The sequence below is a fragment of the Oncorhynchus tshawytscha genome, linkage group LG07, assembly GCF_018296145.1.
Source record: "Oncorhynchus tshawytscha isolate Ot180627B linkage group LG07, Otsh_v2.0, whole genome shotgun sequence".
NCBI classification, from domain to species: Eukaryota; Metazoa; Chordata; class Actinopteri; order Salmoniformes; family Salmonidae; genus Oncorhynchus; species Oncorhynchus tshawytscha.
Window position 1 is genome coordinate 45,895,046 of NC_056435.1, and position 12,026 is coordinate 45,907,071.

General features: G+C 41.7%; 1 protein-coding gene across 1 annotated transcript in view; it reads left to right on the top strand.

Annotated features, from left to right (window-relative positions):
* Positions 1-12,026, top strand: part of LOC112254640 (ubiquitin carboxyl-terminal hydrolase 4) — a 37,918-nt gene that overhangs the window by 20,774 nt on the left and 5,118 nt on the right. The window contains exons 13-21 of the mRNA XM_024427366.2: positions 1,450-1,544; positions 3,411-3,593; positions 3,765-3,988; positions 4,211-4,423; positions 4,628-4,698; positions 4,835-4,950; positions 5,086-5,235; positions 7,804-7,907; positions 9,239-9,327. Of these exons, the coding sequence (XP_024283134.1) occupies positions 1,450-1,544; positions 3,411-3,593; positions 3,765-3,988; positions 4,211-4,423; positions 4,628-4,698; positions 4,835-4,950; positions 5,086-5,235; positions 7,804-7,907; positions 9,239-9,327 (1,245 nt within the window). The remainder of the gene's footprint in view (positions 1-1,449; positions 1,545-3,410; positions 3,594-3,764; positions 3,989-4,210; positions 4,424-4,627; positions 4,699-4,834; positions 4,951-5,085; positions 5,236-7,803; positions 7,908-9,238; positions 9,328-12,026) is intronic.

Below are 12,026 nucleotides of genomic sequence, written 5' to 3' on the forward strand. Positions count from 1 at the left end.
AGGATTAAAAGTATCGGTCAGTAGGCTTGGCAATACTCTGGCATATATTTTGACATTTCAATACAGTAAAAAAATTAAAATAGGGGGATTTGGGGCATCCACGCCTGGTGTCAAGATCAAGCTTCTTGTTTACAGCAGAGACATTCTAGCCTGAGTACCAGTCTCTTTAGCGAACAGAGACGGGCCTTTCTGCCATCTACAAATATCTTCTATTAATAAGCTCGAGGAGATCAGAGGAGTTGATCCTGATTCGATAACCCTCAGCTATTCTTCAAATCACAATGATTATCCAAATATTTGGACTATATCACCGTGAACATTTTTTTTTGCACTCCTCAGAACAGGGGTATCAGGTTTGCTAAGCAACCGTTTTTTGTTTGTCCACACAGCACGTCTATATTCAGAAACTACGGGTGCTTTTGTAAATCCTGGCTATCTACTCTGATTTCAGAGCACTCTCGTCTGAGTTGTGCCAGAGTGCAGAATAACTGATGAATTTACGAATGCTCAACACCTGTTGATAATGGCCTGTGTAAGTAAATATTGGCAAAAAAAGCATAATTAAATTGTTGGCAGCACCACAGCTACACTCCCCAATGCTATGGATAACATGAAAACAGCTTAACCAGCTCTGCTAGGGCAAGTAAAATTGGCAGAGTGAGTTGTTTGGAAGTAGCTAGCCAACATTAGCCAGTTAGCTTGGGTGCTTGACTCTCTTTGTGGGGTCAGAACTCTCGGGTCAACCCTTCTCCTCGGCCAGAGCGTCCAGTGTGCGCTCTGAACGCTCCGAGAGCGAAACACTCTGAATTTACGAATGGACAATCTGACAACACTCTTAAATTTACAAATGCCCAGAGCGTACTCTAGCACTCCAGATTGAATTTACGAACAATCTAAACACATTGCAATTCCAACCACAAAACCTATTTGCATTGATTTTAAGCCTCAAAATACAACGTCTTGCCTATCTTAACAGCTAAATATTTGTTTTTGACATTGTTATAATTCTAATTCCTATTTTAAGGTTCAACATGTTGCCATGGAAAATATGAATGTTATTTCTAACAACCAATGAGCAACTCTGCCGTATATCCAGCTGCATATTGAATGTTGTGATTGCCGAAATGCCAGTCTCTTTGGCAATGGCACGGAGTGGCAAGGAGTGGAACGTTAGCTATAGACTGGTGCCCAGACTAGAGAAATTCACACACCAAAAAAAAAAAAGATGGCTTCCGGTAATACTGTATACCCCAGTAAAGTACAGAAACGGTATGAAAATGAGGATACCACCCAACCCTATCGGCCAGTAAATGTGTAGATTAGGTTGCAATTATTTAATGCTTTGTAGCCTTTTTTCAATTGTGAGGATAACATTTTGTGCCACTGACGGGTCTGATAAAGGGACTCCAGTTGAGAGGAAACCATAAATGCTCCCTCCTGTCTTCCTAGATGGTGGTGGCTGATGTTTACAATCACCGGTTCCACAAGATCTACAGACGAGACGACGGACTCAACCAAATCATGGAGAAAGATGACATATTTGTGTAAGCCTGGTCTCTTCTCTTGCACTGGAAGAAAACATATTGAACAGTGGTTGGGTATGAGCAGACGTCAAACAGTATCTTTATTGTCCCAGGGAAATTAGTTTACAGAATAACCACATACAGTGCCTTCAAAGTATTCACAACCCTTGATTTTTTTTAAACGTTTTGTTACAGCCTGATTTTAAAAAGGATTCAATTGAGATGTTGTGTCGCTAAGGGCTCCACAGATAATACCCAATAATGTCAATGTGGATTTTTTTTTTTCTCAAATGTTTACAAATTAATTAAAAGCTGAAATGTCTTGAGTGAATAATTATTCAACCCCTTTGTTATGGCATGCCAAAATAAGTTCATGAGTAAAAATTTGCTTAACAAGTCACTTAAGTTGCATGGACTCATTGTGTGAGCAATAATAGTGTTTAACATGACTTTTGAATGACTGCCTCATCTCTGTACCCCACACGGGGCGGCAGGGTAGCCTAGTGGTTAGAGCATTGGACTAGTAACCGAAAGGTTGCAAGTTCAAATCCCCGAGCTGACAAGGTACAAATCTGTCGTTCTGCCCCTGAACAGGCAGTTAACCCACTGTTCCTAGGCCGTCATTGAAAATAAGAATTTGTTCTTAACTGACTTGCCTAGTTAAATAAAGGTAAAATTAAAAAATAAACACATACATACTGTTAGGTCCCTCAGTCGAGCAGTGAATTTCAACCACAAAGACCATGGAGGTTTTCCAATGCTTCACAAAGAAGGGCACCTATTGGTAGATGGGTAAAAAACAAAAATAGCAGACATTGAATATCCCTTTGAGCATGTTGAAGTTATTAATTACGCTTTGGCTGGTGTTTCAATACACTCAGTCACTACAAAGATACAGGTGTCCTTCCTAACTTCGTTGCCAGAGAGAAAGGAAACCCCTCAAGGATTTCACCATGAGGCCAATTAAAACAGTTACAGAGTTGAATGGCTATGATTAGAAAACTGAGGATGGATCAACATTTTATTTACTCTGCAATACTAACCTAAATTACAGTGTGAAAAGAAGGAAGTGCATCCTGTTTGCAATAATGCACTAAAGTAAAACTAAAAATGTGGCAAAGAAATTAACTTGATGGCCTGAATACACAAACACAACACATCAGCATATCACTCTTATATTTTCAAGCATGGTGGTGGCTGCATCATGTTATGAGTATGCTTGTCAGGAAGTTCTTTAGGATAAAAAGAAACAGAATAGAGCTAAGCAGAGGCAAAATCCTAGAGGAAAACTAGGAGACAAATTCACCTTTCCTCACGACGGTAACCTAAAATACAAGGCCAAATATATGCTGGAGTTGTTTACCAAGACGACAGAATGTTCCTGAGTGGCCTAGTTACAGTTTTAACTTAAATCTATGGCAAGTCTTTAAAATGTCTGTCTAGCAGCAACTAACTTGACAGAGCTTGAAGAATTAAAAAAATATATAATGTGCACATATATTACAATTCAGGTGTGGAATGCTTTTAGAGACTTTACAGTTGGTTGTCTTTCTGGGTATCGCTGCCAAATGTGATTCTAACATGTAATAACTCAGAGGTGTGAATACTTAAGTACATTAGATATTTCTGTATTTCATTTTCAATACATTTTCCAAAACATTTGTGCTTTGTCATTATGGGGTATGGTGTGTAGATGGGTGACGAAAATGTGTTTTTATCCATTTTGAATTCAGGCTGTAACACAACAAAATGTGGAATACGTCTAGAGGTATGAATACTTTCTGGAGGCACTGTACAGTATCCACCACAGATACAAAATGTATTAAAATCGTAAAAACGGAACACCCTAAGTGTGCTACTGTATCATTCTCCATGTTTGTGGTCCAGGTATGAGGTGGCGGAGGAGGACAGGGAGAGGATGAACCTGCCTGTGTACTTCAGAGAGCGCCACTCCAAACACACAGGCGGCTCCACGGGAACCATGCTGTTCGGCCAGCCCCTCCTCATCACTGTTCCCCGGCAGAACCTGGCTGCTGACATGCTCTACGAGAAGGTGCTGGAGAGGATCGGGTGGGTACGCTGTCTGTCTGTGGGCCTGCTTTTGTTTCCACTTCTGCTCATATGTACAGTATGCAGCACATAGACTTGAGATATTGAACATGTACTTAGTGTGCTAAATGTGGGAATAGCACGTGGCAAAAGGTTAACGTGCGATATTTACCCACTGTTTTCCCGTTCCAGGCGCTACATGAATCGTGCTCCGAGCTCCACCGGTGAGGGGAGGGTGAATGCCTCTGCCTCCTCGGCCAGCTGCAGCCTGGCAGCTGAGTGCTCCGCATCATCCTCCAATCACAACACTGCAGGGAGTGGTAGCCCCCTGTCAGAAGGGGCGTCCTGCAGCTCCAGCAACAGCAGCAACCACTCCGGAACATCCAACAGGTCCAACGGGAATGGTGTGTGTGAGGGTAAGCAACAACTTGGATCAGAGTGCTCCAGCAGCAGTAAAGGCAGCACAGTTATTTACATCTCGTAGACCTATTGGTTTCTTTATTATCCCATGATAAATTGTGCACTAAGCAGATTTTAGTTTTGCATTCATGTAGAAGTGCAATACTTCATTGCCACGGGCTGACATGGCTTGTGTGAATCCGATATTGGGATTTCAGACTTGTGTGTGTTGGTTCCAGGTGAGGAGGAGGCCATGGATCACCAGGTGAGCCCGGAGCCAGAGAACGGACAGTCGGGGGAGGAGGAGGAAGCCTCAGACCTGGAGAATGGCCCTAAAACCAAACCGTGCTCCAGCACCCCGCCCAAACTCTTCTCCTTCAGCATGGTCAACTCCTACGGAACGGCCAACATCAGTCCACTGCCTTGTGACGGAAACTTCCTCAAACTCAATAGTTAGTATTCAGTCTCGCCTCTGACTTTTCAGTGTTTTGACCAGTTACAAGAGGAGAGAATGTCTTGAAATACATGTTTTAAACTTTTTTCGCAATGTTTATAGTTAAAGGCAGATGGTTAAAATATGTTTGTTGAGTTGCCATTAGAAAACCGTCTTTCGATGTGTGTTGAGGGCTGACCAAACCTCCTAATCTCCTCCATAGCACATTCCACAGTGGCGATTGACTGGGACTCGGACACAAAGAAACTGTGTTACGATGATCAGGAAGCAGAGGTCAGTACAGTTTCAGTTGACTTGATTAGGATGACCTAAAGCCATTTTATTAATGTCAAAATTTGGATGCCAGTCTGTCTATACAGTGTGTATCTGTCTGTGTGACTCAGTCCTCTATCCTCTGTGTGTACTGTAGGCCTATGAGAAGCACGAGAGCATGCTGCAGGCCCAGAAGAAGAAAGCCACAGTGGCTCTGAGGGAATGCATGGAGCTCTTCACCACCATGGAGACGCTAGGAGAGCATGACCCATGGTGAGACCAGGCGCAAGAGAAACAGGCCTTCATTACTCTACTCGCTAAATCATTGAAACCACTACTTTATAATGTTGTTTTCTGTGTTTCTGTCTGTTTCACTGATATCAACGATGCCTCACCTTGTCCTAACAGGTATTGCCCCACCTGTAAGAAACACCAACAAGCCACAAAGAAGTTTGACTTGTGGTCGTTGCCTCGCATCCTGGTGGTCCACCTAAAGCGTTTCTCATACAACCGCTGCTGGAGGGACAAGCTGGACACTGTGGTGGACTTCCCTGTCAGGTACAGACAGCACTATGCCAAGAGGTTCTGACAGATACGTGTCCTCTTTTAGTTTAGTTTATTTGCACACAGAAATAGTTTGTAACAGTAAAAGTCCAGCTACTGGGGATGTAGAACTGTGATGTACAGTAGGTACCTCTTTTCAAATCTTTTCAAACAATGACTGGATAGCCTGGCAAAATCAGTTGGGAGTGAGTGCCAGATCATAGAGCCTCTGTAGGTAATTCAGAATGGGTTGTTCTTGAATGTGGGTGACGTAGATGTTGTCTGTTTCTTGTTGAGTACTTGAATTTATATGTGGTGGTGAATTAGAAGAAAGAGGGTAAAACTGATTTTAAAGAGACGTAAAAAAATGGAGCAACTTTTTAAATAATTAATTTTCTAAATATTCAGGAGTTCTCTTTTTTAAAGTCATGTGCAGTATGGTCTAGGGAGGGGCATAAGTAATCGAGTATTCGAACCTAGTCAACACTCAATCTTTACCAGATATTTAAAAAAAATACTGAACCTATTTTGTCAATGTTGTCTTGAAGACAACTTTAATATACTTTGACTCTAGTGTTCCATTTGTACATGTGTTGTTTGCAGGACACAACAAAGAGTAAGCCAAGCATCACAAAGTTCTGCTCCCTAAATTCCCTTTCCCCTCCATGTCCGACTCACTCAATTGTGTTCCGAATACTGCCTACACATGCGTGCTGTGTGCGCTTACACAAAATAAATGCCTATAAAAATGTATCTAACTGATGGGATACACAAGCTACATTCCTTGCCAAATTATTACAGTTTTATCACAAATTCAACATGGACTGGTTGACTGAAGTGGGGAAATATGTGTTCCAACATGGGGATGAATTATGATTGTATCAGTTTGGAATAATTGCACCCCCCTAAAAATTAAGGTTCCACAATAAAAATAATCAAAAACATTAATTTGATAAAGACTAAGCATATTTTCATCAGAATCATTCAGCTTGGGCCTACTCACCAAGCAGATGTCCTGGCCATAATTCATTCCCATGCCATGTTCAATGTAGAATTGTTAATCTATTTAGAAATTCCAAGGAACAGGCATAATAAACTCAACTGAATGTCTGTATATCGAAAAGAAGACCGATTTTGGTTTGTAACCCTGACAAATTTCTTTCATCTTGTCGTTTCAAATGATCAGTCTTCGAGAAAATCTATTCCAGACCCGAGATCCGAATCACTTCGCGCTATTTTATTCCGTTATACATGTTTTAGTTTTTTTCCAATTATTAAAAAATCTACCCTGTACTCGAACAGTCAAAAAAGGTAAAATGCCCTTCCCTAGAATGGTCTCTAAAACCGGCAGGTGTTATTATTCTTACAGAGTGTTTCTGCAGGTGACAGATTGATAGTAGTTTGGTATGGTGTGCTGGCCCATATAATGTTAAGTAACTGATGAACGGGGAGATCATTATGTAATAGAGACAGAAGTGCTTCTGTTTGAGATATCTAATTTTGCCAAGTATCCCGGCATTTTTGCTGATCTTGGAGGTTGTCTTTGTGTTTCCATGACAATTCATCAATCAAATCACCAAGAATGCATGTTGTACTGGCTGGATCAACAGATATATTATCAAAATGGACACCTATATAGTCTCTCTTGTATTTTCTGTTCTTTGGACTAGATAGTAAAACATTTGTTTGTTTTTAGATTTAGTGATAATTTGTTGATTTTTAAACCACTCTTATTCATAAATTATTCACATTAAGAAGGGACATTGTCTGTGCTCTTTATTCTTTGTACTTTAAGAGGTGAAGTTATGAAAGCATCCTTTTGATTTTGTAGTCAACTTTTATGGACCCACAGTATTGACAGCTTTTACACTAGAGGGTGCTGGTTTGCTAGATATGTCAGAAAAAGGTCTTTGTCCATTTTGAGGAAATCATGGTCACATATTTGTGAAGTGTGTCTAAACTGTCAGGGAGATTGACGTCACACTCCAACAGACAAAGATGATTCTAACCATATATGCTATCCGGTAATAACTGCTCACAAGGAAATTTCACAATCACAAAAAAGGCCTTTCAACTAAACCATAAAAAAAAAAAAATGTATTTTCCATTTGCAGAATACCCAAGTTATTCCCCAGGTGGTGACATGAAGCCAGTGGAATACTGTGCTGTGGTATAAAAGCAACCTGTGTGGAGGTTGTCTCGCTGAATGCCTGGGAGCCTCCCTGTGTTCACTGACCCCTACTGAGTCACATTATCCAGCAAGAAGTAGAACTAAATGTTGCTGACATAGACAACCACTGCTGCGTCCAAGAACCTGACTCATGCTTACTGAGGAGTTTTGAGACCGACAGAGCCATCTGTTGTACCTCACCCCTCTCACCATCATATCAGCTGTAGTTCTGGCTGACCATCATCCCCCCCACACTGGGTTCAGTGCTGATGACATGTCCAATATTAATCACATTTGATATAATAAAAAATGGCTTTCTGTACAGCCCTGTGCTTATGTTTCTAGCTGTCAGTTATTGTATATGGGTGTAAAAGGCAGGTTTTGCTGATGACATGTCTTCTCTCTCCACACAGGGACCTGAACATGTCTGAGTTTGTGTGTGACCCCAAGGCCGGCCCCTATGTTTATGACCTCATAGCAGTCTCCAACCACTATGGAGGAATGGGAGGAGGCCACTGTGAGTAATGTTTGCCTCTGCTAGCAACACCCTGGTCAGGTCCATCCTTATTGCAAACCTAGATAATGAGATACACAGTACACACACCCTACCCCACCCACATTAATGACACAGTCCTCTCTCACTTTGATACATTTCAAATTTCTGTTTACCTGGGAAATAGTGTGAAGCAATTGGTGCTTTTTGAGGTTGGTTTCAGATTCGATTATTTAAAAAAAATCACATTTCGGTTTCAATTTTTGTTCAACATTAACCCACATAATGCTTAGTGCATTTAAGTGCTGTAACACAGAATAAAACAATTAATAAAAGTCCCATGATGGTAGTGACTGCCTATTACTGTTTATCACTTATTAACCATCATTAAGTCACATTCTATTTCAGTTGTGTATTTTACATTTGTTTTGTTTGATAACTTTATTTAATTCCAAGTCACCTCATCTCTATAGAGCTGCTGCCTGACAAAAATCACAATTTTATTAGTTTGTCAAAGTAAATAAGGCATACTTTTATGAATACCATCTATTGATCACTTAGATAATGTATCTCCAGGTAGATGCCTCGCAAAGCAACTGCTTTCTACCCCTCTCGATAGCATGTGTTCGGTCTCTTCTCTCCCTCTTTGTCTGTCCACAGACGAACAAGTAGGCGTGCAATGGATGATAGTCATTATAGTTAATTACCATGTTTTCTGCGCTAAACTATGTAGAATATTGGCCTGTTGGAAACTACAACTCCATACTACATCGCACAGTTTGGGCTTGATCTGATTCATCTCTGAAGAAATTGTGAATTGAACTCATGGAAAGAAAAAAATGAATTAAATGTTTTTAGTGGTTTAAAACGAAAATAACCGAAATTGGAGTTAATCGCTCTGCACTGCTGGGAAAACAGAGAACAGTTTGCTGAAAGGCAGGTTTAACTGCAGTTGATCGGAGGCCATTGTTCTTTTTATATTCACTCTGTCCCTGTTATTTGAATACTACTATCTGCTAACATAGGTATTTGTTTTAGTACCTGGTAACCTGAAGCAGGCCAACTATGCAGAATGTATGATAACAGATAAGGTGTCTGGCTTATGCCTTTTCTATAAGGAAACAGATTTTATAATCAGCAGTATTTAATTACTGTTGGTTCCCACTTACTCACTGTCAACTTTTGATGTCAATTTTGATTTGCTCAAACCTTTTTGTGTGTTTTAGCCAAGCTCTTGTTTGGTGACTAACCAGGCCTGCTAGTTGAAACCAGTTCATCAGATAGTCATCCTAGCTCAACTTTAGTCCACCATGACCATAGTTTTATAATGTCCCTCCAATATCTTTTACCTGCAGACACAGCCTACGGCAAGAACAAAGCTGATGGGAAGTGGCATTACTTTGATGACAGCAGTGTCTCAGCTGCCTCAGAGGATCAGATTGTGGTGAGTGAGCCACCTCCACCCTTACTTTCATGTGTAACTCTATATGTTATTTTAGAAAATGTGATTATGTATATACATTTCTATGACGTGGGACTCGTTATTACCCGTTTGAAAGCTATACATGGAGTATACAAAACATTAAGAACACCCTATCTTTCCATGACAGACTGACCAGGTAAATCCAGGTGAAAGCTATGATCCCTTATTGATGCCACTTGTTAAATCCACTTTAATCAGTGTAGATGAAGGGGAGGAGAGAGGTTAAAGAATGTTTTTTTAAAGCATTGAGGCATGGGTTGTGTAAGTGTGCAATTGAGGGCGAATGGGCAAGACAAAATATAAAGTGCCTTTGAATCAAATCAAATTAATCAAAGTTTATTTGCCGTGCGCTGAATACAACAGGTGTAGTAGACCTTACAGTGAAATGCTTACTTACAGGCTCTAACCAACAGTGCAATTAAAACATTTTTTTTTTAGAAGGTATTAGGTGAACAATAGGTATGTAAAGAAATAAAAAGACAGTGAAAAATAACAGTAGCGAGGCTATATACAGGCACCGGTTAGTCGGGCTAATTGAGGTAGTATGTACATGTAGATAAATCAAATCAAATCCAATTTTATTTGTCACATACACATGGTTAGCAGATGTTAATGCGAGTGTAGCGAAATGCTTGTGCTTCTAGTTCCGACAATGCAGTAATAACCAACAAGTAATCTAACTAACAATTTCAAAACTACTGTCTTATACACAGTGTAAGGGGATAAAGAATATGTACATAAAGATATATGAATGAGTGATGGTACAGAGCAGCATAGGCAAGGTACAGTAGATGGTATTGAGTACAGTATATACATATGAGATGAGTATGTAAACAAAGTGGCATAGTTAAAGTGGCTAGTGATACATGTATTACATAAGGATGCAGTAGATGATATAGAGTACAGTATATACGTATGCATATGAGATGAATAATGTAGGGTATGTAACATTATATTAGGTAGCATTGTTTAAAGTGGCTAGTGATATATTTTACATTTCCCATCAATTCCCATTATTAAAGTGGCTGGAGTTGAGTCAGTGTCAGTGTCGGTGTGCTGGCAGCAGCCACTCAATGTTAGTGGTGGCTGTTTAACAGTCTGATGGCCTTGAGATAGAAGCTGTTTTTCAGTCTCTCGGTCCCAGCTTTGATGCACCTGTACTGACCTCGCCTTCTGGATGATAGCGGGGTGAACAGGCAGTGGCTCGGGTGGTTGTTGTCCTTGATGATCTTTATGGCCTTCCTGTAACATCGGGTGGTGTAGGTGTCCTGGAGGGCAGGTAGTTTGCCCCCGGTGATGCGCTGTGCAGACCTCACTACCCTCTGGAGAGCCTTACGGTTGTGGGCGGAGCAGTTGCCGTACCAGGCGGTGATGCAGCCCGCCAGGATGCTCTCGATTGTGCATCTGTAGAAGATTGTGAGTGCTTTTGGTGACAAGCCAAATTTCTTCAGCCTCCTGAGGTTGAAGAGGCGCTGCTGCGCCTTCTTCACGATGCTGTCTGTGTGAGTGGACCAATTCAGTTTGTCTGTGATGTGTATGCCGAGGAACTTAAAACTTGCTACCCTCTCCACTACTGTTCCATCGATGTGGATAGGGGGGTGTTCCCTCTGCTGTTTCCTGAAGTCCACAATCATCATCAGATATGGTTAAAGTGACTGCATATATGATAACCAGAGAGTAGCAGCAGCATAAGAGGGGTTGTTGGGGTGCAGGCAATGCAAATAGTCCGGGTAGCCATTTGATTACCTGTTCAGGAGTTTTATGGCTTGGTGGTCAAATCTGTTGAGATGCCTTTTTGTCCTAGACTTTGCACTCCTGTACCACTTGCCATGTGGTAGTAGAGAGAACAGTCTGACTGGGGTGGCGGGGTCTTTGACAATTTTTAGGGCCTTCCTCTTGACACCGCCTGGTGTAAAGGTCCTGGATGGCAGGCAGCTTAGCCCCAGTGATGTACTCGGCCGTACGCACTACCCTCTGTAGTGCCTTGCTGTCGGAGGCCGAGCAGTTGCCGTACCAGGCAGTGATGCTCTTTATTTTGCAGCTGAAGAATCTTTTGAGGATCTGAGGACCCATGTCAAATCTTTTTAGTTTCCTGAGGGGAATAGGCTTTGTTGTGACCTCTTCATGACTGTCTTGGTGTGTTTGGACCATTCTAGTTTGTTGCTGATGTAGACACCAAGGAACTTGAAGCTCTCAACCTGCTCCACTACAGCCCCGTCGATGAGAATGGGGGCGTGCTTGGTCCTCCATTTCCTGTAGTCCACAATCATCTCCTTTGTCTTGATTACATTGAGGGATAGGTTGTTATTCTGCCAGCAACCGGCCAGGTCTCTGACCTCCTCCCTATAGGCGGTCTCGTCGTTGTCTGTGATCAGGCCTACCACTGTTGTGTCGTCTGCAAACTTAATGATGCTATTGGAGTCGTGCCTGGCCATGCAGTCGTGGGTGAACAGGGAGTACAGGAGCGGACTGAGCACGCACCCATGAGGGGCTCCAGTGTTGATGATCAGTGTGGCAGATGTGTTGCTACCTACCCTCACCACCTGGGGGGCGGCCCGTCAGGAAGTCCAGGATCCAGTTGCAGTGGGAGGTGTTTAGTCCCAGGATCCTTGGCTTAGTGATGAGCTTTGAGGGCACTATGGTGTTGAATGCTGAGCTGT